This window comes from Phycodurus eques, chromosome 5 (genome assembly GCF_024500275.1).
Source record: "Phycodurus eques isolate BA_2022a chromosome 5, UOR_Pequ_1.1, whole genome shotgun sequence".
In the NCBI taxonomy this organism is placed as follows: Eukaryota; Metazoa; Chordata; class Actinopteri; order Syngnathiformes; family Syngnathidae; genus Phycodurus; species Phycodurus eques.
This window is the reverse complement of record NC_084529.1, coordinates 1282122-1309249: the sequence shown is the minus strand read 5'-3', so window position 1 is coordinate 1309249 and position 27128 is coordinate 1282122. Positions and strand designations below refer to the sequence as shown.

The 27128-nt window shown below is 42.9% G+C and overlaps 1 protein-coding gene across 4 annotated transcripts in view; it reads left to right on the top strand.

The window, feature by feature from the left end:
- The window catches only part of osbpl5 (oxysterol binding protein-like 5), a 44702-nt gene extending 19310 nt beyond the window's left edge, over positions 1 to 25392 (top strand). For 2 of the 4 annotated variants that reach the window (XM_061676672.1, XM_061676673.1), the window contains 21 exons: positions 5338 to 5495; positions 5640 to 5713; positions 7076 to 7156; positions 8609 to 8710; positions 12474 to 12677; positions 12985 to 13069; positions 13134 to 13296; positions 16428 to 16644; positions 16780 to 16964; positions 17038 to 17119; positions 17506 to 17604; positions 17765 to 17861; positions 18183 to 18281; positions 18426 to 18523; positions 18612 to 18701; positions 19370 to 19506; positions 19740 to 19919; positions 20027 to 20156; positions 20340 to 20454; positions 21704 to 21797; positions 23265 to 25392. In XM_061676672.1, the coding sequence (XP_061532656.1) occupies positions 5360 to 5495; positions 5640 to 5713; positions 7076 to 7156; positions 8609 to 8710; positions 12474 to 12677; positions 12985 to 13069; positions 13134 to 13296; positions 16428 to 16644; positions 16780 to 16964; positions 17038 to 17119; positions 17506 to 17604; positions 17765 to 17861; positions 18183 to 18281; positions 18426 to 18523; positions 18612 to 18701; positions 19370 to 19506; positions 19740 to 19919; positions 20027 to 20156; positions 20340 to 20454; positions 21704 to 21797; positions 23265 to 23400 (2604 nt within the window). In that variant the 5' untranslated portion in view covers positions 5338 to 5359 and the 3' untranslated portion in view covers positions 23401 to 25392. Of the gene's footprint in view, positions 1 to 5337; positions 5496 to 5639; positions 5714 to 7075; positions 7157 to 8608; positions 8711 to 12473; positions 12678 to 12984; positions 13070 to 13133; positions 13297 to 16427; positions 16645 to 16779; positions 16965 to 17037; positions 17120 to 17505; positions 17605 to 17764; positions 17862 to 18182; positions 18282 to 18425; positions 18524 to 18611; positions 18702 to 19369; positions 19507 to 19739; positions 19920 to 20026; positions 20157 to 20339; positions 20455 to 21703; positions 21798 to 23264 lie in introns of those variants that run through there. The other 2 variants (XM_061676675.1, XM_061676674.1) reach the window with 2 other exon arrangements.
- Positions 25393 to 27128: the final 1736 nt, after the last annotated feature.

Genomic DNA, 27128 nt, shown 5'->3' with positions numbered 1-27128 from the left:
AGCCCACAGAGTACCCAGAGAGGAACTGTAGTACTGCATGCGGAAGTCTGGAGTGGCAGAGAAGTATGTTAGAATAGTACAGCACACGTATGAGGGCAGCAGAACAGTGGTCAGGTGTGCTGCAGGTGTGACAGAGGAGTTTAAGGTGGAGTTGGGACTGCATCAGGGATCAGCCCTGAGCCCCTTCCTGTTTGCACTAGTGATGAATAAGCTGACAGATGAGCTCAGACTGGAATCCCCATGGACCTTAATGTTCACAGATGATATTGTGAAGAAACGGGTCCAAGCAGGTTGCAATGGGTGGAGGAAGGTGTCAAGTGTGTTATGTGACAGAAGAGTCTCTGTTAGGATGAAAGGCAAATTTTTTAAGGCAGTGGTATGGCCAGCCATGATCTACGGATTAGAGAACGTGTCACTGAAGATACAACAGGAAGCAGAGCTGGAGGCGGCAGAAAAGAAGATGTTGAGGTTCTCTCTCGGAGTGACCAGGTTAGATGGGACTAGAAATTAGCTCATCAGAGGGACAGCCAAGGTTACCGTATTTTCACGACCATAAGGCATACTTAAAAGTCTTAAATTTTCTCCAAAATGGACGCGGCGCTGACTGAGTACAGCATGCGGACGTAAAGGGGGAATGGAGCGCGTGAAGGAGGACGCTAAAGCCACGCCCGAAGTAGGTATATAGCCCTGGCGTGTGCATTGTGCAAAACGACATCGGTTTGGCTAAGGACCCCGGAAAATGGCACCTACGAAGATACACGCTTACGAAAGTTTAAACTTCAAGCTTTCAGTTACGCGGAGGAACATGGGAATCAAGCAGCCGCGAGAGAATTCAAGATCAACGAATCCATGGTTCGCAAGTGGAGGAAGCAGGAAAAGAAGAAGACCAACTCGGGCAATGGATTAATGAGCAAAGAACAGCCGGAAGAAGCGTCTCTACAGTCACCATTCGACTGAGGGCAATAACGGTAGCAGAAAAAATGAAAATCTAACATTTTCAAGGAGGTCCGTCTTAGTGCTTTTGTTTTATGAAACGGCATGATCTATCCATCTGGGCAAGTACTACCGTGGCGCAGCAACTTCCGCCGGATTACAAGGAAGAGCTGGCCATCTTCTGCTCCTACTGCAGTAAAAAGATTGCCGACAAACACATCCAGCCCAACCACATCACCAACATGGACGAGGTACCGCTCACTTTCACTCACTTTCGACAACCCGGTGAACCACACTGTAGAGAAGAAGAGGACCACCACGGTAGCGATACGCATAACGGGCCACGAGAAGTCGGCTTTTACTGTTGTGCTTGGTTGCCATGGTAATGGACAGAAACTGCCACCTTTGGTGATTTAAGAGGAAGACGCTGCCTAAAGAAAAGTTTCCAACCGAAGTCATCGTTAAGGCCAATCAAAAGGGCTGGATGAACGAGGAGAAAATGAGAGTGGCTGAGTGAGGTGTACGTAAAGAGACCGGATGTTTTTTTTCCACGCGTCACCGTCCCTGTTGATCTGTGACTCCATGCGCGCCCATCTCACAGCCGCTGTGAAAAGCCAAGTGCAACGCCGGGCGAGTTACGCCACCATATGTGAATGGTTTGTGGATGCCTGGGCTAAGGTATCTGCTTTGACTGTTGTCCGAGCTTTCGCGAAAGCCGGCATCATTGCTGAACAGCCCCCCGGCAACGAGACTGACTCTGACAATGACGAGAGGGAACCCCGCGTGTTTGTGGGAGAACTTGCCCAGCTGTTCATTTCGGATACAGAAGATGAGGACTTTGATGGATTTGTGGATGAGGATTGATCAAAAAATAACGTGAGTACATTGTTAAATATTTCAATAAAGTAGAACCGAACTCAGTTTTGCTCCCGCTGCCCTGTTAAAAACAATATTTTAGCGTGTATGCGTGCCACCGTATGTTTTAAGCTAGCGTATGTTTTACCATGCCTACGCCCAATAATACGGTGCGCCTTATCTATGTGTTAAATACAGAAATAGACCCGGTAACTGAGACTGCCGCCTTTTAATATGGTGCGCCATATGGTCGTGAAAATATGGTAGATGTTTTGGAGATGATGGTAGAGAGAGCAGAATTTGATGATTTGGACACACCCAGGTAAGAGAGAGGGAGTATAATGGTAGAAGGATGATAAGGATGGAGCTGCCAGGCAAGAGAGCTAGTGGAAGACCAAAAAGAGGGTTAATCTTCTTATAAGTAAAACCACATTTAAACAACATGCTGTTATGAAAGTTTTTTTTTCCCACTGAAATCAGCAGAATTCATATTTTAATGGCAATGTACACATCACAAGGTTTTCATTACTTTTTTGCTTCTCTTTTTTTTTATTTTTTTATTTTTTAACCCTCACCTAACGTAGCTCCTGTCTTCAGATAGTGCCGTGAAAATAGTTTTTTTTCCTTAATAAATTCATAAACATCATTTTAAGTTCACTTGGGTTATATTTGTGTGATGATCATTAAAGTGGGGAAACTATGCAAAAGTATAAGAATTTGAAAAGGGGGCTAATACCTTTTCACTACTCTGTGCACCATTCACATATGTGTACTGAAATAGTGCTTTTTTTTTTTTTTAAATCTTAGCCTGCAGCTGTGAGGACCAGCCTTGCATGTCTGCCCTCTGTATCTTTACCTGCCTTGAGTCCTGCACTGTTTGTGTGCCCAGACAGTTCTCTTTGCTGTTGTGTAATGCAAAAGCTTCAATGTCAGCTTTCTATGCAGGCTACCCTCAACTACTCTTGCACCGCAGCAACGAAATGCTATTTATAGGCCTTCCTTACAAGGACAAATAAAGCTCCTGTTTTTTGGAAGAAGAAAAAATCAATTTCCCATACGCCTGACTGCCTTTAAAAAAAAAAAAAAAGCAGAAAGTGGGATGTCGGAAAATAACAGATACAGTGCAAGATTAGAAAGAAAAGATTGGAAAGTAGAGTGAATGAGTCAAGAGGAAGAGTAGCACATATTGAAGTACCGTATTTTCACGACCACAGGGCGCACCGTATTAAAAGGCGCAGTCTCAGTTACGGGGTCTATTTCTGTAATAAACACGCACATAAGGGGCACCGCATTATTGGGCGCAAGCATGGTAAAACATACGCTAGTTTAAAACATACGGTAGCATGCATGCACGCTAAAACAATGTTTTTAAAAAAACAGCGGTAGCAAAACCGAGTTCGGTTGTACTTTATTGAAGTATTTAACAATGTACTCACGTTATTTTTTGATCAATCCTCATCCACAAATCCATCAAAGTCCTCATCTTCTGTATCCGAAATGAACAGCTGGGCAAGTTCTCCATCAAACACGCCAGGTTCCCTCTTGGAGTCAGTCTCGTTGCCGTGCGACTCCTCAGAAATGATGCCGGCTTTTACGAGAGCTCGAACAACAGTGCAAGCAGACACGTTAGCCGGAGCATCCACAATCCAATCACATATGGTGGCATAACTCGCCCGGCGTTGCCTCGCAGTCTTAGTAAAGCTGTGTTCACCATCTGTCATCCATCGCTCCCACGCCAGCTTTTCCTTGTAATCCGCTGGAAGTTGCTGTGCCACGGTAGTCCTTGCCCGGATGGATAAATGGCGCAGTTTCATAAAACGAAAGCACCAAGACGGACCTCCTTGAAAATGTTAGATTTTCATTTCTTCTGCAAGCTTTATTGCCCTCAGTCGAATGGTGACTGTAGAGACGCTTCTCCCGGCTGTTCTTTGCTCATTAATCCATTGCTCGAGTTGGTCTTCCAACTCTGGCCACCTCGCCTTGTTTCCGTGGAAACTCAGCTTCGTCTTCTTGACTTGGCGAAGCTCGTTTTCCTGCTTCCTGCACTTGCGAACCATGGATTCGTTGATCTTGAATTCTCTCGCGGCTCCTCAATTCCCATGTTCCTCCGCTTAACTGACAGCTTACAGTTAAAACTGTGCTTTGTAAGCGTGTCTCTTCGTAGGTGCCATTTTCATTTTCAACATCGGTTTTACCCAAACCGATGTTGTTTTGCACAATGCGCACCCCGGCGTTATATACCTACTGGGACCGTGGCTTTAGCGTCCTCCTTCACGCACCCTTCCCCCTTTACGTCCGCATGCTGTCCTCAGCCACGTCCGCTTTTCCTTTGTATAAGCAGCGTGTCTGCAGGAAATGCTCCCAGTCAGTCAAGCGATCAAAAAAGTTGTCACCAAAAAAAAAATTAAAAGTCAAACGGAGCGCTCATCACACATTTATAGATGTTCGAACTCGGTGCACACATAAGGTGTGTCACATTATAAGGCGCCCCGTCCATTTTGGAGAAAATGTTATACTTTTACCTTATGGTCGTGAAAATATGGTAGACAGTTGTGTATGTCTTTGTGTATGTCTTTTCTATTATGTAAAGTTTAATTTTATTATGTAAAGTATGTACTGTACCAATCACAGGGCACATATAAGCAAACAACCATTTGCATTCACAGTCACACCTACAGGCAATTTAGTCTTCAATTAACCTACCATTCATTTTTTTGGGATGTGGGAGGAAACCGGAGTACCCGGAGAAAACCCACGCAGGCACATGGAGAACAAACACACTCCACACAGGCAAGGCCGGATTTGAACCCGGGTCGTCAGAACTGTGAGGCAGATGTGCTAACCAGTCGTCCACCGTGCCGCCGTTGTCCATTATCAATTGTAAATAAGTGTAATTATTCATATACTTAGAGCATTGACCCTTAACTTTCGTTAAAGCTGGGCTATGAATAGCTCTTAGCATTATGTCAGTGCTCTTGCAAAAAAAAAAAAAAAAAAAAAAAAAAATAAGGAGAAGATGATATACAACAAACAGTCTGAGAGTAAGGAGCCAGAGTGATGCAAATTGGGATGCCATTGTGTCTGTCTGGAAACTATCAATTGACTGGACTTTTACTCATGAAGATATGCAACCCATTAGTTAATGGAGGCACTCAAAATCTGCAGCGCTATGCTTATGTATGTGCAGCAGCGAGTCTGGAGACGGTGAGCTTTGTGGGCTGTCTGTTGAAAGTGATGAGCGGGCCGAACATGAAGTGATCTGAGGGTGTGACGCGTTCTGTCTTCATTTCCAGTCAGTGTGCCTTCTGAACAGCTTGTCTCACTACCAATCGTGTCATGTAGTGAGAATGACACGTTACTGTACAGTATGTCTTTGTTGGTGAACCAAAGGGTTGGGGCCCGGACAGACACAACATAGGGAGGGAGGCTTGCGTTTGAGAGATCAGTGTGTGTGACAGGGTGACACAAATATACGAACTAATTGTTTTATGCAAAATGTTGCAATAACTACATATTTGATTCATATTTTCCCTTTCCTCCTTTCCACAGAGGGGGCAAGCTAATTGTTAGGATGAAGGAGGAGAGTTTGTACCACCGTAGGTTTTCTTTGTGTCCAAATGCCACTTCCCCACCCAAAATTGACCCCCGCACCCTCACCAGAAACCTGTCTTATGGAGGAGACAATGACCTCTACAACCTCAGCTCAGGTAAGAGGCCACATGCAAATGAACAGACTTGAGCAGCTGTACATGAGCCAATTTTGGCCCAGTCCTGCTTTTACAGTCTGTCAGCTGATTGGCTCCCACAGTTCATGTCTGTGTGTGTGACTGTGTGTTGTGGGTTGCCACCAGGCAGTGAGACAGACAGGCACGATATCTCCATGATGACTAATGAACTTAGTCCTGCCCAATCACCAGGCAGCAAGGTAAGAACACTTTTCCCGATTGGGCGACTCCACAAAAGCTTCCCCGATATGGTGTTTTTTTTTTATTTCAGTAACACCTGATCAATTGTTCACTGGTAAATTTGCAGCACATTACTGTGGTGGGAAGTAAACCTGGAATTGTTTTTTGTCAGGACCATGTGGGAACCACAGGCAAATTAATTGTGACCTGGACCTTTTAGACCTTGTGCTGCCCCTCATGCTGCTGTGCTGTCTCTTTGTCTCAATTTGTTTCAAGTCATCTTATGTCTTTATTAGTTTGAATAATGTTGCAAATATCAACTAGGATTGGTCAATACATACAGTGGGTACAGAAAGTACCCACTGTATATACAGAAAGTATTCAGACCCCCTTAAATCTTTCACTCTTTGTTATATGGCAGCCAGAAAAAAAATTGAATTGGTGAAAGTTTTGCAGATTTATTAAAGAAAAACTGAAATATCACACAGCCATAAGTATTTAGACCCTTTGCTGTGACACTTTAACTTGGGTGCTATCCATTTCTTCTGATCATGCTTGAGATGGTTCTACACCTTCATTGGAGTCCATCTGTGTTTTATTATACTGATTGGACTTTATTAGGAAAGCCACACACCTGTCTATATAAGACCTTAGAGCTCACAATGCATGTCAGAGCAAATGAGAATCAGACTGCGCCGAAGGGTCACCTTCCAACAAGACAACGACAGCTAAAATAACGAAGGATTGGCTTCAGAACAACTCTGTGACTGTTCTTGAATGGCCCAGCCACAGCCCTGACGTAAACTCAATTGAGCATCTCTGGAGAGACCTGAAAATGGCTGTCCACCAACATTCACCATCCAACCTGACAGAATGGCAGAGGATCCCCAAATCCAGGTCTGAAAAATTTGTTGCATCATTCCCAAAACGACTCATGGCTGTATTAGCTCAAAAGAGTGCTTATACTAAATACTGAACAAAGGGTCTAAATACTTATGGCTGTGTGATATGTCAGTTTTTCTTGATAATAAATCTGCAAAAACTTGAACATTTCAGTTTCGTTGTTTGTGTACCAGCCCAACGGGAGAGAGTGCTTTTGCATGCATGTTGTACTTTGCCTTGGGAATATTTACTACTGAGAACAAGTACAAAATACCCTGTCCAAACTTATTAGTTTATTGTACAAATTATTCAATTGTTAAAAAAAAAAAAGGATGCATCATTCTAAATGAAAAATTATCATCATACAATTTTCTGGAATTTTCAGACTATGTAGCTCATTGCGCTGTATACATTAACAACCAACCTGAGATGCAAGAGTAGTGTTTTTTTTTCCTGCTTGCCCGTTAGTAAAAGGCGCATCTCTTCCTTCTTTGCTCCAGTCTGAGTCTAGGATGTTTAATGGTCTGGAGAAGGACTGTCCCTCCCCGACAGAAAAACTTGCTCGAAAGGCGTCTCTTAAGGTATGCAGATGCATCATCATATCATCATTATCATCTTAATGAGATGAGTTTTCCATTCATATTTTAAAAAACATTAAATTATCGTATGTCAATTTATCTTAGTCAGGTGTAGGTTTGGGCATCATTTGTATTTGAGCAATTCCGGTTCCTTATTTCGATTCCGGTTCCAAACGATTCTCGATTCCGATTCTTTTAGGGGGCTGGGTCAAAGAAAGTTTGGATGTTTTAAGTAAAAGGTGTCCAAATTATGAACATCCATTTTCTTAGCAACCTGAAGCATAGACTGAAATGAACATTCCACTCAAGGTTCTTTATAACCAGTATCAATAGCAAAACTATGAACAAAAAGGCAATGTGTGAGAAACTATCCTAATTGACTTTAATATTCATTCATTAATGTTGCAGCTAAAAGTTAGATATAGCATTGTTAAAAGAGTTATTTGGGACCATTTCATCACGTCAAATGGTTTATATGTGCACGTTTTAACTTGATTTGCTGTTGTATGCTTGTAGCCTTTTATTTTCAAGGGTACGCACCGGAACTCAGCATTTTGGCACGAAAAGTAATTTCACACAGCACCGGTGAATAAATGTTTTTATTTATTTATTTTTTTAAATGGTTGGAACCAAATGCTATAAAATGCTGATTCCTTTCCCTACCCACCGATGAGGTAGAAGGTTAGTGTTTGTGATACTGTGAGACAACATTTGTGAATTTTGTCCCAATTCATTGTGGATATAAAGTTGCTACGATGAAAATTTAGCCCAATGATAAATTAAGCTTTTTTCTTTTTTTTCTTTTTTTTTTTTTTTGTCATTGCCACTCACGTTGGTTTGAAAACTAAAATAAACGCTAAAAAAAAAAAATGTGCAAAAGTGCAAGCAACTGTTTAGCTTGTTAGCTGTCTCAATGTTGGCATAGACTTATTTTATTGTTTCACTCACCCAGTTGACTGAGAGTTGACTTCACTGAAGCTCCGCGGGGTGTAGACTGAGGCTCGGAGCGCGTCAGACACGACACATCGTGAAAGATTCCTTGCACAATGTAATCTTATTCCAAGTGTTGCACTGAGGCGACTGGTCATTAATTTGAACAAAGTTAAGACACTTGTTCGCTCATTGTGTGCGTTCTTCTTCGTTACTTTACACCGCTTCTTTGTTGTTTTTCGCCACTTCTTCTTTGCGGCTGGAGGACTTGGCATCAAAACTGGGAACCAAAATGTATAAATTTGAACAGTTCCGGTTCCAATCGGTTCTCGATGCCCAACCCTAGTCAGGTGTTAGTTTTATAACAACATTACAAACGCCACCTGAAAAGCTAAATTTTACTATGGAAGTTTTTCCAAGGGCTACGGATTAATTGTATTATTTTATTGGATTCTCCTTCCATCTTGTAGCATGTTGTCTCACCAGTTAGTGTGATGATTTATCTGTCGTTTTCTTCTTTGGTAGGTCCAAAAGCAGAATTACCGGCAAGAAAAGAAGCGGGCTGCCAAAGAACTGTTTAGCGCGCTAAAGGACCCTAGTGTTGTCATCATGTCCAACTGGCTAAAGGTGAGGTTGCTGAATTTATGTACACTTGTTAATGTTGATCATACAAAGATACAGGTACTATTTATGTTGTTCTGACGTTGGCATTCTCTGAGCAGATAGATCCAGCAACTGTAGGAATGATTTTAGAGGTGCATAGAAGGACAACATTCTAGAAATCAGCGGCCTCTTCAACGAACTTCCATCACAGCAGTCATATTTGAACATAAGACTTAGCGTCAATCGCAGTTCTTCTCCTTTGCACTTACCTTTCATTTTCCCCTTAGCCGTCCGTCTGTTTCGAGGGCCAAGATGAATGGTGAAGAACATGCCCCAAAGGAATTGGGACAACACTTGAATAGCTGCCTGCTGGCTGTTGTAGGCAGACGCAACAATTGTTTACATTTCCAAGATATCATTTTACCACTCTGTTATAAATTGCTTTGTGTGTGTGTGTGTGTGTGTGTATATATAATATATAATATATATATTGTGCAAAAGTCACAAGAATGTGACGTTAACATTGTCCCTCATTCGTCACAGCTAATGTAGCTACTAGCGAGCGCATGTCCTTACATTTGAGCAAGCCTAGTTTGTGGACAAAAATGGAGCTGTAGGCATTGCAACTGCGTCAGGCTGTCAAGCATCAAAGTGTTGCGATTCATTTTACATTGGGTGTCCGTTGTTATTTTGGCACTGGGCTTGTAGTTCTTGTGTGCTGTTGAAGTGGTCCCTGTGGAGGAAAATGCATCTGGTTATTACAGTGACCTCGTGTGTGAGTGATGAAGTGAAATAATGTCAGGCTAGGGTATTCAGTTCACAGCTAACGGCTGCGCAACGATAAAATACTGCATTACACGAGTGATCATACAGCTAAACTATATGGAAAACAAACATCACGGTACTCAGTAGTGGCATTACTAGCAACAATACATTCGGTACGTTGCTTCTGAATGTGACTTAGCTGCCTAATAATTATTTTCATTTATAAAATGCAATACAAAGTAATTGTTACGGCTGCGTCAAACGCAAATATTTGGACCTCAAAGCAACATGACAGAAGATGTGGGTTTATCGTTTTTATTCAACAAAAGGAGCACACTAATGTGAGAAGAGAATTAATAACAGAAAGTGACGTGACAGGTCGTCAATGTGAAAACCATCTAAAAACAGGTACGAAATAAGGAAGGTGGACAGAGAGCCACAGGAGGAAAACACTAAAAGCAACTAGGAAAACAAAGACACAGTCGTACTTACTAGAGAACAGCTGACAAAAATAGCGACTGGCAGGATGTAATGAGAGTAGGAATGCGTGAGAGTTTAACAAAACTGGCAAAGTAATGGCAACAAGCAATGTACAATTTGTCACGTTTTCCTCCTGCGTCTCTCATGCTTAAATGCACTGCTAATGACAACTCACCGGCAACTGTGTCACAGGAGACTCCGCCCACTGACCAGCGCAAAGGAACTGCATGCAACACAGGAAAATTAGGAAACACAGGAAACAAGCAAACAAAACAGGATATGACGGTAGTCAAGTCCAATTGCTGTTAATTTATCACCGTAGTATGACAGGAGACTACCGATGCGCAACAACAAGCCATTTATCGACACTTCAAAACATAGCTATTTACGTTGCTCAAAAACCTGACTGTCATTAGTATGAATATCAATAATTATGATGACTTACATTTATGTACTTCCTTCTTTGTCTTGTAAGCAAGCTGTTCGTCAGTCAGCAGAGGCTGAGTCCCATACCCCTAGCTTTCAAGTGAGGTCCTGAACCACACTTGTTGTCAAGGAGTATGTAGCCCTTAACCTGAGCCCTCCACCTAATGCCTTATAGACAATTGAGAGACTCCTCCGTTCTCGTGAACGCACAGAACCGAGGTTTAGGGGTGAAACGAGGGCTAAGGGGTAGAGGTAGACTTGGTATTGGTCCTTATTCTTGTTCATAATATCAAGGCGCATCCATTAAGTTTTGCTGTGGCATTAGCAATAATTATTTTGTAGGCAAGACTTTTTTGGGATATGGCTAGTTGTATGGCTAGTTGTCTTTTGCGTCAATCTGAGCTTTACGACCAGTGCGTGGATTGTGATCATTCTTTGTACTTACGGTTTAAAGTGTATACATAAATGTATATGATGCATTACCAGATTTAAAAAAAAAAAAACAGGGAGGCTGCATCTGTTAGCCATTGACAATTATTGTCATTATACTAAATAAAAATATAAATGCCATTTTTGTTCCCTTTTTTTTCATGAGCTCAACATATAGATCGAAGACTTTTTTATGTAAACAATGCCCATTTTACTCAAATATTGTTTACAAATCTGTCTAAATCTGTTTACGTGAGCAGTTCTGATTTGCTGAGACAATCCATCCACCTCCCACGTGCGGCATTTCAAGATGCTGAGTAGATGGCATGATTATCGCACAGCCTTAAGCTGCCCACAGTAAAAGGCCACTCTGAAATGTGCGTGTGAGGGTGCGTGCAATTGACATGCTGACTGTCCACCAGTGCTTTTGCCCATGAATTGATGTTCATATCTCTACCATAAGCCATCTCCAACGGGGTTTCACAGAATTTGTTAACACGGCCAACTCGTCTCACAACCATGGACCACATCGACTGTAACCTCCTCATCCAGTATCTTCACGTCCAAGATTCCCTCAGAATAGCCACCGAGAGAGCTGCTCCAAAAGTCGGTTTGCATAACTAAAGAATTTCTGCACAAACTGTCAGAGACCTCATCGGGGTCCTGACCTGCATGCAGTTCGTCTTCGTAACCGACTTAAGTGTGCGAATGCTCAGATTCGATGGCCTATGGCAGTTTGGAAAGGTGCTTTCAAGACACATGTATGGTGTTGTGTGGGTGAGCGGTTTCCTGATGTCAGCATTGTGGTTCATGGTGGCGGTGACGTTAGGTTATGGGCAACGAACAAAGATGCATTTTATTGATGGTATTTGGAATGCACAGAGATACTGTGACGAGATCCTGAGGCCCATTGTTGTGCCATTTATCCACAATCGTTACCCCATGTAACTGTATTATTTTAGGATTTTAGTAGTTTATGGAATATTTCATGGTGAACTGTCCATCTCCTCTGTGCACTCCTGCAATTTTGGTTTACATTTTCTGACTACGCCTTATCCCCAATTGAGTGTATTTGGGATGCTCTGGATCGGTGTATACGGCAGCATGCTCCAGTATCTGCCAATATCCAGCAACTTCACACGGCCATTTAAGAGGAGTGGACTAACCTTCTACTGGGCACAATCAACAATGTGATCAACTTTATACGAAGGAGTGTGACGCGAATAGTTGTCACACCAGATCCTGACTGGTTTTCTGGTTTTTCCTCAATACAGTAAAACTGCACATTTCCGAGAGGCCTTTTATTGTGGGCAGCCTACTGCACACCTGTCCACTCATCATGCTGTCTATTCAGCATCTTGATAGGCCACACTGTTGAGGTGTATGGATTGTTCTCCAATTTAGAGAGCTTTGTGAACATTTGACAGCATTAGGCCTTTTATGTACATAGAAACTGCCTTAGAGCGTTGAGTTCAGCTCATGAAAAATGGGAGCAAAAACAAAAGTGTTGCATTAATATTTTTGTACAATACATAAATGAAAGGTATTTACATTACATATGTAGGAATCATTATTGGGTCCACTTTCATTTCTGCATTACTGGATACCATTTCTATTTTTATCATGTGTTCCCATATGTGATAATGAGGTGTAATATTTAAAATGTCCCTCCTTTGCCCTTTTTAAGATCCGTGGCTCTTTAAAGAGTTGGACCAAGCTGTGGTGTGCCTTGAAGCCTGGTGTTCTATTGATCTATAAGACCCCTAAAACTGACCACTGGGTTGGTACCGTCCTGCTGAGTGCCTGCAAGCTCATTGAGAGGCCCTCTAAGAAGGATGGCTTCTGCTTCAAGCTTTACCATCCACTGGACAAGTCCATTTGGGCTGTCAAGGTCAGAAATGCTTATAGTCAAGGTGCCCCAATTGACTGGCCACCAATGTTTGTTGTAAATAGATCTTGCTGGGTCAATGCTCTCCTCTCCCCTACGTAAAAGACGACTATGTAAAACAGTAGTTGAGCAGCTGAAGGAAATTATGCATGTTGGGCCATGAAACAGCACCATTAACATTAACAATGGTAACTTTAGCTCTCTGTCATTCAGTTATGAGTCGTTCATGAAGACAGAATACAAATAATACCTTTTAAATCTCGCTGTTTCTTTTCCACTGCGTTACACAATATTTAATATGTATGTTTAGGGTCCCAAAGGAGAGACTGTTGGCTCCATCACACAGCCTTTACCAAGTAACTACCTGATCTTCAGAGCGTCCTCCGAGTCTGATGGTGAGAAAATGTTTGTCAGTGTGTAAGCTAGACGTTTTTATTGTTCAACTGTTTGCCTCTTCAGGCCGATGCTGGATGGATGCGCTCGAGCTTGCTCTGAGTTGCTCCAGCCTCTACAAGCTAACAGCCAAGTCAGGAAAAGACGGGGACATCAACACAACTTCTGAGTCTTCCCACTTCCTCCATCTTCTGCAGTCTTCCACACTAGCAGACACGGAGCTTTTGCAGTAAGTAATGCACTCGCTGATGTTACTGCATACTCGACAGCAGTGATACCAAACCACTGTGCTGCAGCGCATTGTAAATCATCAGCTGTGCGGTAATTATCCAAATTTTCCAATTTCACTCAATTGCTTTGAAAGTTAGGATTTATTCACTACAAATAGTGTTTCAGTGACCTACTGGCCAGGACTCCCTTGAAGAAGACATCTTGCATCTCAAGGGAACAATTCCTGGATAAAGAGAGGATTTTCCAAAAAGTATTCAAAAAAATAGTGTCAGGCAGAACAATTAAATGCGCTTCCACTCAACGGCAGAAGGTTCAATTAACCTATCTATGCACCTGTTGCCATTCCTACAAGCCTTGTTTTTTTTTTAGCAAATTGTGGTGAGATAATATTTCAGTCCAGTAAACACCTTCATATTTGTAATTGTAAAAATAGCAGTGGACTACTTTGGTGACATTTTTGTTTGGTATTAGTGCTGTGAGCTTTTCCAATTCCCCGCAAATTTCCTAAATAACAATATGTGCCTTGACTCAATAAAGGTTGGGAAGCTCACAGCCCTTCCCAGATGAAAGTTACGCTCTGCAGCAGTTGCATCATAGTTTTGTGCTTTGTCACTTTGTGCGCATCAGCATACTGAAAATCTCTTTATGATGGTTTGCATTTATGGGTAATTTTGCATTATAGCCATTGACACAATGAATCGTGAAACAGCTGTTCACATTGTATTTACATTATCATCAAGCCTCTTCCAGCCAATGACAAGAGCCAGCAAGGTCACATGACTGAGGAGCAGGAAACACATGAAAAATGTGAGCTATGAACCTTTCAGAAAGAACAAGTGTTGCCATCCAGCACACAATAATGAACACATAGATCTGTAGCAATTAAGAAAACACTTTTTACCCTTTTTTGGTTGAAGACATTATCGTACACGAAGAAGGAGGACACCTGCTCACGTATGCCTCAGGATTTACTGGTAACAATTTATATTCCTTTAAATAGAACGAGATTGTCAACGTGCCGATGAGCGCTTTGGGGTCAAGGGAAGGAAGGGACACCGTTGCCGCGGAGCATTTTAGAGTTTGTGCATTCAAAATTTGATTATTTTCTGATGTTACTTTGTTCTGGAATGTGCTTTTTCTAGTCTGCCAACTTGAGCGTTTTGAGTTCCTTGTTTTTGGCTTCATAGCTTTTTGTGATGATCATGCGGTTCTTGTTTAATTTTGGACTAAGAGTAGTGTACATTGGAAGAAGACTTATTTCTTTATGCGCATTTGATTTGTGTTCCTTTCTTTAAAGGCATCATAGTTTATCAATAGGCATCTATTGATAGATGGGTGAATTGGCTTTTAACTTGGATTTCCGCTTCCCCTTTCTTTGGGCATCTACAAACTCCTATCTGTATTGTAACACTAAGTCTTTTAAAACGAGTCTGTGGATCCTTAAACGACGTGTTAAAAGCTCAACACTGCCATCTAGTGGCTGTCGGGGTCTTGGAGGACAGAGGAATCCTAACTTCAAGGGAGACGGACATATTGTGTTGTAGAGAAAAAACAAAGATTGGCTTTTTTTTTTTTACTTTTTTTCTACCATTTCAAGAAGGGGGACCGAAAGAGTGTGTTCCAACCACAGAGGGCACACACTCCTCAGCCTCCTTGGTAAGTCTATTGAGGGGTTCTGGAGATGTCGAATCTCAGATTAGACGGGAGCAGTGTGGTTTTCATCCTGGCTGTGGAACAGTGGACAAGCTGTACATCCTCAGCAGGGTCTTGAAGGGTGCAAAGGAGTCTTGTGGTGGGTGCTCCTAGAGGATGGGGTACCAGACTCCCTCATATGGGTTGTTCGGTCCCTGTACAACCAGTGTCGGAGTTCGGGCTGCATTACCAGGACCAAAGTCGGATTCATTTACGGTGAGGGTTTGACTCCAGGAGAGAATTTCTCGGCGGAGCCGATGCGTTTAAGGGGTCAGGTTTGGTTACCTCAGTATTATGGAGCTGCTTTTTGCAGAGGATGTGTTTATGCCGGCTTCATCGAGTTGTGATCGTCATATGCTGGAGTGGGTGACAACTGGGTGCGAAGTGGTTGGGCAGAGAATCAGCACCTCCAAATCTGAGGTTGTGGTCCTTAGGGAAAAGGGTGGAGTGCCTTTTCGAGGTCAGGGAAGCGAGTGGGAGGAGTTCAAGTATCTCTTGTTCACGAGTGAGAAAAGAATGGAGTAAGAAGAGATTGGTGCTGTATCTGCAGTGATGCGGACTCTGCATCAGTCTGTCGTGGTGCAGGAGCTGAACCAAAAGGCGAAGCTCTCAATTAACCAGACGATCTACGTTCCCCCCCCTCACCTGTGGTCACAAGCTGTGGGTCATGACCGAAAACAGCAGAAATGAGTTTTTTACCCAGGTTCTCTGCACTTTCCCTTAGAGATAGGGTGAGACGCCTGGTCATCCGGCAAGGGCTCAGAGTAGAGCTGCTGCTTCTCGACATCAAGAGGAGCCAGATGAGCCCCGGAGAAGAAACGGGACACGCTGGAGAGCCTAGTCCCCTGGCTGGCCAGGGAACACCAGGGGATCCCCCCAAAAGAGCTGGCTGAAGTGGCTGGGGAGAGCGAAGTCTGGGCTTCCCTCCTTAAGCTGCGGCCACCGTGAATAAGTGGAGGAAGATGCATGGATGGAAGGCTGAATGGATAGTTTTGAATGTTTGTACCTACCCCTCACCGATCAAGTATGAAGTTAAACAAGAAAGTAAATCTTTAGTGTTCGGCCTAATTCTTTAAAAAAAAAAGAGGTCTGTGAGCAAGCCTTCCTGCACTTCTGCCTTACTGTTCTAAACAGTTTTTTTTTTTTTTTTTTTACTTTTACTGGAAATTTGAACTCCAGATTTTTCAATGCAGCTAAAACGCGCTGCACAAGCAGCGCATACGAGCTTGTCAGTGTGTCTGACAAGCTCACAACTGGGGCATAATTCTTTTACATCAGCTTGTTTTGCAAGCTTCACAACAAAGATGCGCTTGCTTGCCAACAGAACACTCAGTAGTCTGCAAAAGTTTGAGTGACTAGTTAGAGTGTAAGTGTTTGACTAGTTGATTTTAGACGTAACTTTTAATCCTGACGTTCCTCTATCTGTTTTACTATAAGGTTGAATGAGTCAGTGTTGATGGGCAATCACCACATGGACCAGGACAGATTTTCCGACAAATCGGAGCGCGATGGTCATGATGACTGGGACACCTCTGCAATTGATCATGGAGGAAGGTTGACAGAGGAGAGTGATGTGGACCAATCAGATGAGGCGATGTCTCCCACGCCACAAGGGACAGTTTATGTAGATCAGGGCACAGAAGAGATGGCTGAGGTGAGACCCTGCGTACACAAGGAGTCCCATCTTGTCTTCATTCCAATTTTGTTCCAACTGTTACAACTACAAACTTTACAACTACAGCCATCACTTATGCTCTCATGTCTACATAAGTTTTGTGTGCTACTTCAGGCTGGGGAGGCGTCACAAGTGGAGACCGTGTCAGAGGAAAACAAGGGTCTAATCTGGGGTATTTTGAAGCAGCTACGACCGGGCATGGACCTGTCAAAGGTGGTGCTGCCCACATTCATTCTGGAGCCTCGCTCCTTCCTGGACAAGCTATCCGACTACTACTATCATGCTGATCTGCTCTCACAGTCAGTATCGCCATATAATATAATAACTAACGTCATTCTCGTCACACTGTCTAATGTTTACGGACTCCCTTAGAGCTGCACAGGAGGACAGCGCATATGACCGGATGAAGCAGGTAGTCAGATGGTACTTGTCTGGCTTTTACAAGAAGCCCAAGGTTAGATATGCTCCAGGTCAAACCATTTATCCCCCGTTGGCTCTAGTATAGGACGATCTTAAATTACAACATGCTTCTTCTTTTGACACCACACAGGGAATGTTAAACCACCTGCAATTAAACATGAGAAACTGATTTGCTATTGATTGAAAGTCAATCTAATAATATATTATGACTTATTGCTCGTGCTGAGATTTCTGAAATGGTGGAAGACTTTGTGGCTGCATACATTTTAATGAAGTTATTGCTGAAGTCTACAGTCCTCAAAAGTTAGAATTGCCCCAATACACATTTATGAAAAATAAGTTCCACATTTACGGTATTGCTCAATTAACATATTAACGTATTCTTGATTGTATTGCACATTGCATCTTTGAATGTTCCAGGGTCTAAAGAAGCCTTACAACCCAATATTGGGGGAAACCTTCCGCTGCTGCTGGCTTCATCCCGAAAGTGAAAGCTGCACTTTCTACATAGCTGAACAGGTGAAAACATGTGCAGGCCTCAAATGGGTTGTACGATTCTGCAAACTCACTCATCGCACACTTTTGCAAAAGTTACAAGTTTAAAACCGATACATGCAAGATGGAGTCTTATCATCCCGTTTTTACACTCCAGCTCACATGTCCCCGTTTATTTTTCCAGATTTCGCACCATCCACCCATTTCTGCCTTTTATGTCTGCAATAGGAAGGACGGTTTTTCCATCAGTGGAAGCATCCTGGCAAAGTCCAAATTCTACGGTACATAATATGCAACACTTTGAGTTGTTTTCCATCACAATGCTTGAAATTCATACATGACATGAGGACAGACATACAGCATACCAAACACATTTCCTCTTGTATTTTGATCATTTATTATTCAATATCCGTTGTTCATTCGTAGACGTTGAAATGATGAGACTTTCTCCGGTGATGCTGAGTTTGTCTTTAGTATTCCTTTTTAGTGGACAACATTTGTACTTATTTGACATTGTGTAATCAGTAAATGTTGGTCTCAAATGAAGGTTAGTTGTCAGTGTGAAGACTGTTCAAGTTGTGCTCTACTGCTCTGTGCGACAGGCAACTCTCTGTCTGCTATTCTGGAGGGCAAAGCGAGGCTGCTCTTTCTGAGCAGGGAGGAGGAGTATGTCATCACCATGCCCTACGCTCATTGCAAAGGTAGCTGCAGTGATCCGTTGAGCTATTCCACTCAGACAAAACATTTGCATCACTCTCTGTTAAAGAATGTTGGTGCGGCCTTCAAACTTTTCAGTTTACACATTGTCGAGATGACGTTCTAACATGTATGTCTGTCCTCTAAAGGTATTCTGTATGGCACTATGACACTCGAGCTGGGTGGAAAGATTACCATTGAATGTGAAAAAACTAAATGCTTCACTGAGCTGGAGTTCAAGCTAAAGGTACAGTGCTAACGTTTGCTGTTCAATTATTAGAGGATTACATCTGTTAATTTCTTGGTAAAATTCATTTTCATTGTGTTCACTGCAGCCTTTCTTGGGAGGCCCCTGCTCTGTGAATCAGATCAGCGGCAAAATCTTTGTGGGAGATGAGCTTGCTGCCACTGTTTATGGACACTGGGTGCAAAATCTTTCCTCTTTTCTTGTGTTGTGTTCAGGGGTTGGAATAAAATAATAAATAAATAAATAAATGGAATGAGAAGGAATAAATAAACACTTATACAGGGATGGTTACCACTTCAATAAATAATGTCAGCTGTAGACCCGTTATCTAAACAACAGAATTCTGCAATATATACTGTAACCAACCAGTCTGGCTATTGTCCAACTTGGGTATAGGCATGAGTGATAATTGAGTTCTAGATAATAATTTAAAAAATATATAAAATGAAGGGCAAAAAAAGTATTTGGATGAGATCAGAGATCACTTACATGGTGCCTGCAGGCACCAGGTTGCCCCCAAGGACCACGTGAAGGGTCTGTTCCAAAAATAGCTCAGCAGTGAAATTAAACTCCCGATAGCAACGATTAAGTCATTGTTGATCATTAATTGTGAGTTCATTCACATGTATGAATTATTAATCATGTATAATTGGAGCAAAATTGTTATTCCAGAAGTCTGCTCAAATAGGTGACATTAATCAGTACTCAACAAGGAGCAATGAAGCAATCTTGTTCACTTCCTACTATACAGATAGAGTAAATCAAAAAGGTGCTCAACTTCCTTTTTTTCATCATTTTCTTGCTTTCATGACAGTCAGTTTTTTATTGTACTTTATATCTAATCAGGACAGTGAGGTTTTTATTCATGAGAAGCGCAGTGGACAGCAGGCAACATTGTGGAACCCAAGCCCCGATGTCCGGAGCAGTCGTCTCAAGAGACGAGTGGTCCACTTTGACCAGCAGGGGGAGTTTGAGTCTGAAAGGTAAATTCCATGTTCTTCAGTGGCTCTCCAAGAATTAAATGACATCATCCCACAATTTCATTGTTGTAGATTTTGGTGATCTAGTTTTCAAGGAATTGTTACTATTGACCTCATCTGTGCTTGATGAGGTCAAATGTCAGCAGTGGGGGGGAAAAACCCGACATTAGGTGACATTTATTTTTCTGTATTGTTTTTCAGTATTTCATTTTCAGTTGCGTTCTCCCCGCTTCTAGGCTGTGGCAGCATGTGACCAGAGCCATCCTAGAGCGTGACCAGGTGCAGGCCACACAGGAGAAGTTTGTGCTGGAAGAAGCTCAGCGCAAAGAGTCCAGGGAGAGGGGAGAAAAAACCTGGACCCCGCGACTTTTCTACCAGGACCCAGTGACCACAGAGTGGACCTACAAGCATGTGGAGTAGGAACACTTTTAAAGAAAGCACAGACCTGTCTCTTCATTTTCAGGTTCACACGTGTAGTGTGGACTGACCTGTAGAGTAACCAGTCTGATGATGTTTGGTTTAGAGCCCAGCCGTGGGAGCCAGAGCTTTGTCTAGTTCAGTTTGAGAGGAATGGAGTCATTCAAACGCTGGAGAAAACACAAAGGCAGCACAATGGACTCTCGAACAGCGACAGCTGGCCCAGCCAACGCAATGTTAGTCACACACCTTGAAACATTTGTAACAGCTCTTTATCGTTTTTGACAGACACCAACCATAGTGTCACCAACTGGCTGTATTATTCACTTCAGTAGCTAAATTCTAGTTGTAACATGCTCCGTTTCCATTTCTTAGCATGGTCAGCTGACCAATAAAGTCTTCTTTTTTTTTTTTACCAGGTTAAGGTGCATGGGACACGCAGGAAAGCCAGCAGTCAGCCATCCAGCTGCAGCCAGAACACCGAGAGCAGCAGCAGCACTCCGGAACCGACACGCGAGTCCTCTGATAACGAAGGTGAGGTGTTGACACACTGCAATCATCCATCCATCCATCCCTCCATTTTCTACACCGCTTAGCCTCACTAGGGTCGCGGGTGTGCTGGAGCCTATCCCAGCTTACTGCGGGTACACCCTGAACCGCTCGCCAGCCAATCGCAGGGCACAACAAACAACCATTCCCACTCACATTCACACCTACGGGCAATTAGGAGTCTTCAATGAACCTACCATGCGTGTTTTTGGCATGTGGGAGGAAACCCACGCAGGCACGCGGAGAACATGCAAACACCACACAGACGAGGGCGGATTTGAACCCGGGTCCTCAGAACTGTGAAGCGGATGTGTGCGAACCAGTCGTCCGACGTGCCGCCCACTTCAATCAGCACACGGGAACAAAATTGCATGTGAAGGGAAGTGATGTTTCAGTAATCAGTGCAGTACAATAATGACATCGCTCAGATGAGAGCTCAACAGAAAAAGCGAGTGTTTGTGCGCGTTTGCCTTTCTGCATTGGTCTCATGTCAAGTCCGCTCTCTTAAGCAGCTCATTTTTTTTAAACATGATTATTGTTCTCAGATAAATATTTTATAAAACATCAAACTATCTTTGTTGACAACTAAAAGGGGTCCTCGGTTTGCGGCGGCATTGCCATACAAAGTTTTGATGTTACAAACGGCGCTCAATTAACTAGTTTGCACCGTGGTCGTCGTCACACGGAACAAGAAGGCACCCTGAGTTACTGTTGTACCTACTGTTTTTATTGAATTGTTTTATATTAATTACCTATATAGGGGGTTTTCATGCAACCATTTACTGTAATTATATGACTTCAATACTGTGCCTTAGGTCTTTCCGTTGTAAGCCGAGGACCCCCGTCGAAGGGTATTCTCATTTTGCGAATAGAACAATTTTGCTGTCTGACGCAAAGATTTTATTTGATTGCAATTCTAACAGTTATTGGTTCAATTTTGGTGTTGATGACAATTTGAGCTCTCTGTAAGTTGCTGTGTAAGTTCTTTTTCATCACGACAGCCTAATTTCGTCCACATTCTTGAATTCGTTGCGCGTAATTCTAAATTCTTAACTCATCTGATATTTTAGCAGGTTGAGTGCAGTGCCTAAGTCAGCCCCGACAGTGCTCATCAAGCTAGAAATTAGGTTACGTTTTGTGATAACGTGTAAGATTTTGTCGTTATGATATTGTCAAATGGCCGTGACGCTGACTGTATGTTGGTGTTTAACATTTGTAACCACGGTGTGCTCAGAATTCTCAAACCACTGTGCACGGTGCAGCAAGGACATGGCCCTCCTCCAGACGTCCATCACCTCCATACAGAAGACTCAGCAAGACATTCAGAGGTGATGCAAAGCACTGCAGCAGTATTTATGTGAATTTGCTTCGCCAGGGTACACACATACTGATTTCAACATCTCAACCGACTTTTAAAACGGGAGCGCACCCGACACATGACGAGGAAGAAATTGGTCACGTGTGTGCTTACTGCTCTTCGGCGTTGTACCTGGACGAGTTCGATGACCGAAAGTGAATGAACCTTTTCGCATTTTGGGTCGGCGTGAACTGAACGAAGTGTATTTCTGCCCGATGAACGATACGGCTAGCACGCTAATTCTGGCATCTGTGAAGGGCTTTTGAACAACAGTTCATTTTTGTTGGAGAGTGACAGGTTTCCTTTAGACCAGTGGTTCTTAACCTTGTTGGAGGGACGGAACACCGCAAGTTTCATACGGAGTGCACGGAACCCTTCCTAATTTGAAAAATAAAACATAGCTTATTTCAATTTCAAAACTGTTATATTTGATTATTATTGTCTGTGTAGATTCTCAGTCATCCAGGTCATGCACAAAATGACGCACGCATCAGTTGCACACAAAATCGCTGTGTTAAAAGAACAAAACATGTATTTCACACAAAAAAAACAAAAATTCAATTCAAATGAAAATTTACTGGAAGTGAATGTGAAGTTTGCTGTTGCCATTCCCCTTTGTAAGTGGCACTCTCATATCAGAGGAACGGACTTCGTTGTTAAAATTAACAACAACAAAGTCTGTTCCTTTTCTTTGTTGTTTCTACAATTCTCGAAAAGGGTTCATTGGTAAGTACATTTTTGGGGCTGTTTTTTATTATTGGATGCGCTGCCTGACGGCACAGCAATGCTACTCAAGTCTACTGTATCGTAGAAATGTTGTTAAATAAAGATAGTTTAAAAAAAAAAAAAAAAAGGACAAAGCATTTCAAGTCGAGGCGCAGCGCCACAATGGCACACGGCAATTTTGACGCTCCCTTGCGTTTTGAACGGCATGAACACGGCATTCAAAATGCAGCGGAAAAAGGCTTTTCCGGATAAAGCGCGCACGCGCACGCGGTGTGTGTCGAGGCCTCCGTCGAACCCCAGCGACTGCCTCACCGAACCCCTGGGGTTCGATCGAACCCAGGTTAGCACCGCTGCTTTACACTCTTAAGTGGCGCCGCATCACAGGTTTTGCGGTACTGACGAAACGTACAGACCAATTACATGAGAGTTAAGCAAGAAGACTAAAGGCGGAGAAGGGAGAAAGTTCAGAAAATGCCTGATACAGCTATCAAGCATTGGAATAAATGGTTGGCTAGCGTTACGTTTCACGTCATAAGCACTGAGTCTGTCGGCTGGCCGAAATGGGTGTTGACCACACACACACACACACACACACGCACGCACACACAAACAAGTTTCACATTTGAAATTGTCAGCCCCCGGGCGATTTGACAAGAAGGCTTTGCCGTCCCTATTTATTTGTATTTAAAGCACACCTTGCCTGTCTTTGTAGGAACCTGTCGGCTCTGAGTCGTCAGCTTACTCAGCAGAGGGCAGCAGACGACAGTATGTCACGGACGGGCCGTCACTGTGCGATCGTCTGTTTGGTGCTCCTCTCACATCTCCTCCTCCGCTACATCTTCGCTTGAGAACCTCGGAAGGTTCTCTGTCCAGCACTGATCTGACATTTGAGCCCTCTCACAAGCACAAACTAATCAGCCGGGGGGGCTTTGAACTCAGATGAGTGTTGGGTGAGGTATTTAGTCCCATTCTCTTTCTTATAGGGAGTGGCTTAGCATGAACATTATAGCAATAAACACAGCCAATGCCTGTCATCTACAAAATAATAGAAATGACTCCCCCTAGTGTAGCCAGACTGAAAGAGCACCGGCACCCACGCACTTTGGACACGAGACGAGAGGAGGGATGACAGGAATAACAAGAGGGTCTTTCAACAAAAAAAACAAAAAACAAAACAAAAAAAGCAGAATTGGACAATGAAAAATGATTTGTAAGAAGATTAACAGAGAGGATGGTTCATGTGTCTGTTTCTACTTGCCCTGCAATACTGTCTACCTGTGAGCGTGTCTGTGTGTTGTTTTTATGTACTGCAGGCCCTATGCGCGTTGGTAGATCACTGCGCCAATGTCTCCTCCACCTTCCACTCCAGATTTTGGGCCTTAACCGCTGATGCCAAAAAAAAAAAAAAAAAAAACATAAGATGAAAAACATGTCACATACAAACGAAAGAAGGAACATCTTTCAACAGTGCAATTCTGTGTTTTATATTTACTGTATTCACACATCCACCGTCTCGTCTTTTAATGAGAATTTTACCAAAACAGTATTTATAATCCGAAAGGACAAAGAGTTCTTGTTTACAGGGAGCACTGTGTTGCGTGTGTGTGTGTGTGTGTGTGTGTGTGTGTGTGTTTCTAGTGACACATACTGTAGGAAGGAAGGCTAATGTAGGTCAAGAGTGAGAGCCATACAAAGTGTCTTTATATTTGTGTGCCTGCTGTGGCATAATGGAAGTGACAATTGTGTAGCACTGTTTTTGGTTCGCTTGAAAGAAGCATGTGGAGATAGCATTAAACTGTAACTTCAAATTGCTTTGGCCAACGGAATCATTTGTGCTTATGCCTCCTAGGTAACATACTGAGAGGCGTCTAGTTTGATATTTTGTTTTTAATAGACGTGTTTGACCAAGTTACCATTTGACTCACCCTGAAAAACTATCTACAAATGTACTTTAACACTCATAACCCATAATTAGCACCAACATTTGTATGATTTGATCCATTTAGTCTGATAACTAGCTATCTGTAACAGATTGGTATAGCGCCATGTTAACACACAACTGTAAATAACTTGATACGGCCAATTAGATTGACAGTTAATGTCAAGTTTATAATGATGGGATTTGAAATGAAGTTATTTTCTCCCAATCCCCCCTTTCTGGCCCTTGGGGAGACGACAGGTTAAAGACACTGAGCTTGGTGTTCATCTTGGTCCACATGTTCTAGTGACTTTGAAAATGTAAACACTTAATGATGATTTGTTATTTCTGTTCTTGTAGAAGATATGTACATATTTGTCTGCAGTGCTTTTACACTCTGTTAAAAAGAGATTTCAGAATGTATTTATTTTGTGGTTTACCCCCCTTGGCGACTCAAGTAATCTTGGAGTATAGAGGTTAGAGAGACCAGGGACGACAATCGTGCTCCCAGAGTTGCGTGCTGTCCTCTCGTGTATGTTTTGTGGGTGTGAGAAAGCCATTTGAGTTATGCTAAAAGCAAAGCCATGTCTGTGACCTTGCCTTTTTTTTTTTTTTTTTTGGGAATTAAGTATCTTTACAGTCCAGTGCCCATTTTGTAACATTTCAGTCCAGTGCCAGTACTGATCTATCCAACGGGAGCAAATGTTTGCGATGAAAGTCGACGCTGAATGCCTCTGTGTGCTTTTTCATTTCTTTTTTGTATTATTTTCCTGTTTTTATACTCAATCACCATTTTCTGGGATTGTATATGCCATTTACTTTTGTTATATTGAACAAAAACTTTGGAACACAATGACGCCCAATTTTTTCCATTCACACTTGTTGCACACTGTAGCACTACAGTAAAAACTTTTAACCCTGACACTCCTTTTGTCCTTATTTATGTCTGACTGATGAAATGCTGTGCATCAAAAGTATTCTTGGCTGAGAAAGTCGAACTTTCACTCTTATTTTTATTTGCTCAAAGATCATTTGCCGACAGACTCAGAATCAACCAAAATACGCAACTCATTTGTGAAAGTCACACTCTTGTATTTGTCATCCGATGTCCTTATCGATTTCAAAATACAGTATTGGGCTTTTTTCCTCGCTAAGACAACAAAAGACAAGCTCATTGATTGAAAATGCTGGAAGTCCCGTATTCAGTTGGCGGAGATGGCGGGACTGCGCTATAACTATGAAAACTACCCGTCTCCAAATACTGTACAGCAGCAGTTTGCAAGCTCATACCGAGCACATAACCAAGATGATAAGTGCAAACCCTCCTGCTGGCCTGGGAGTTGAACTGGAGCAGGTGAAAATCTGAGAGAGTAAGGGAATTTTTGGGGAGCCTCCACATACTGCAGGAGGCCTGGGAGTGACTGACACATGCATTATTAGGTGTACAGTACAGTCACTGCGATTTCATGGTTGCCTTGGGGTGGTAGGGGTGGTCCGGTACCCGCGCCCCTCCCTTTGGGACTGGTCGGTGCGCTTCGGTTGGGCTGGGTACCCCGGCCCCCCCCTTGCGGACGGAGGGGGCCGGACCGGGCTCACCCTTCCGACATGTGCCGGCTCAGTAACTCCGTACACCAATCGACTAACATGCATGCGATATGGTGTTCATTCGCTAATAAGTTCCACAGACACGCTAGAGGCTTGAATTGCTTATACTGGGACGACTAACAACGCAGACATCAACTCTCAGGTTCTTACAGATGTTTATACACTATAAAAGCGTTCCATCACACCACTCATCAGTTGCGCTGCCTTGCTCATTTCCCACATTCTGTCCTCTCTCGTCTTTGCATGTCCTCGCCAGGTGTTTCCCCACCCATCCACGAATAAGAACACGATTTGACTGTTGTAACGTTACCTGTGTTCAAATATCTAGACTGTCTTATATCCCCTGTTGCACAGTAGAACTGTTCCAGCACAAAGGCATACAGATCCATCATTCTGCATGGCCATGCAGCTGAACAGGACGGGTCAAAAAGAAAGAGAAAGAAAGAAAACACTGGTATTTTTATCAATACGGTAACAACAAGTTCAAAGTAACTTAGGGTAATGATATATAGTATTTTACAGCATTCCCCCTCAAATTCCTTATTGTTAATAATGTTAACTGACATCTGCATATTTAGCATATAACATTTCCTTTTCATCATGTCTGTAGCCTTGTCAAATTGTTTAAACATGCGTTTGGTGGGTTTATCGCAGCTGCAGCTTTGCATGTGGAACCCATCAGCTTGTGGGTGTTTGCTGTCTCCTGAGCCCGCCGTCCCTTGCACTGATAACTAAATGATGATACCAGAGTCGCACTCCTGGTGGGAGGCCCATCCTCTTTCAGGGCGACTTCAAGTGTGTGTGTGTGTGTGTGTGTGGGAGGGGGGGGGGGGGGGGATTCTAAGGGCTCTTGGGGAGTAACGGAATGCATGTATCGGATTACTTATTTGAAGTAATGCGGTATTTACAGAGAAAAGTGCGAGCTGTCAAAGTCGTCGGGACTGCTGCGGCGGTGCTAGCTAGCTAGAAAGTGTTCAAATCACCTGTATATCAAATTATATCATTGGATAGAGGATAGGAATACGAATAAAATGGGAATAATCGGCGAAGGAT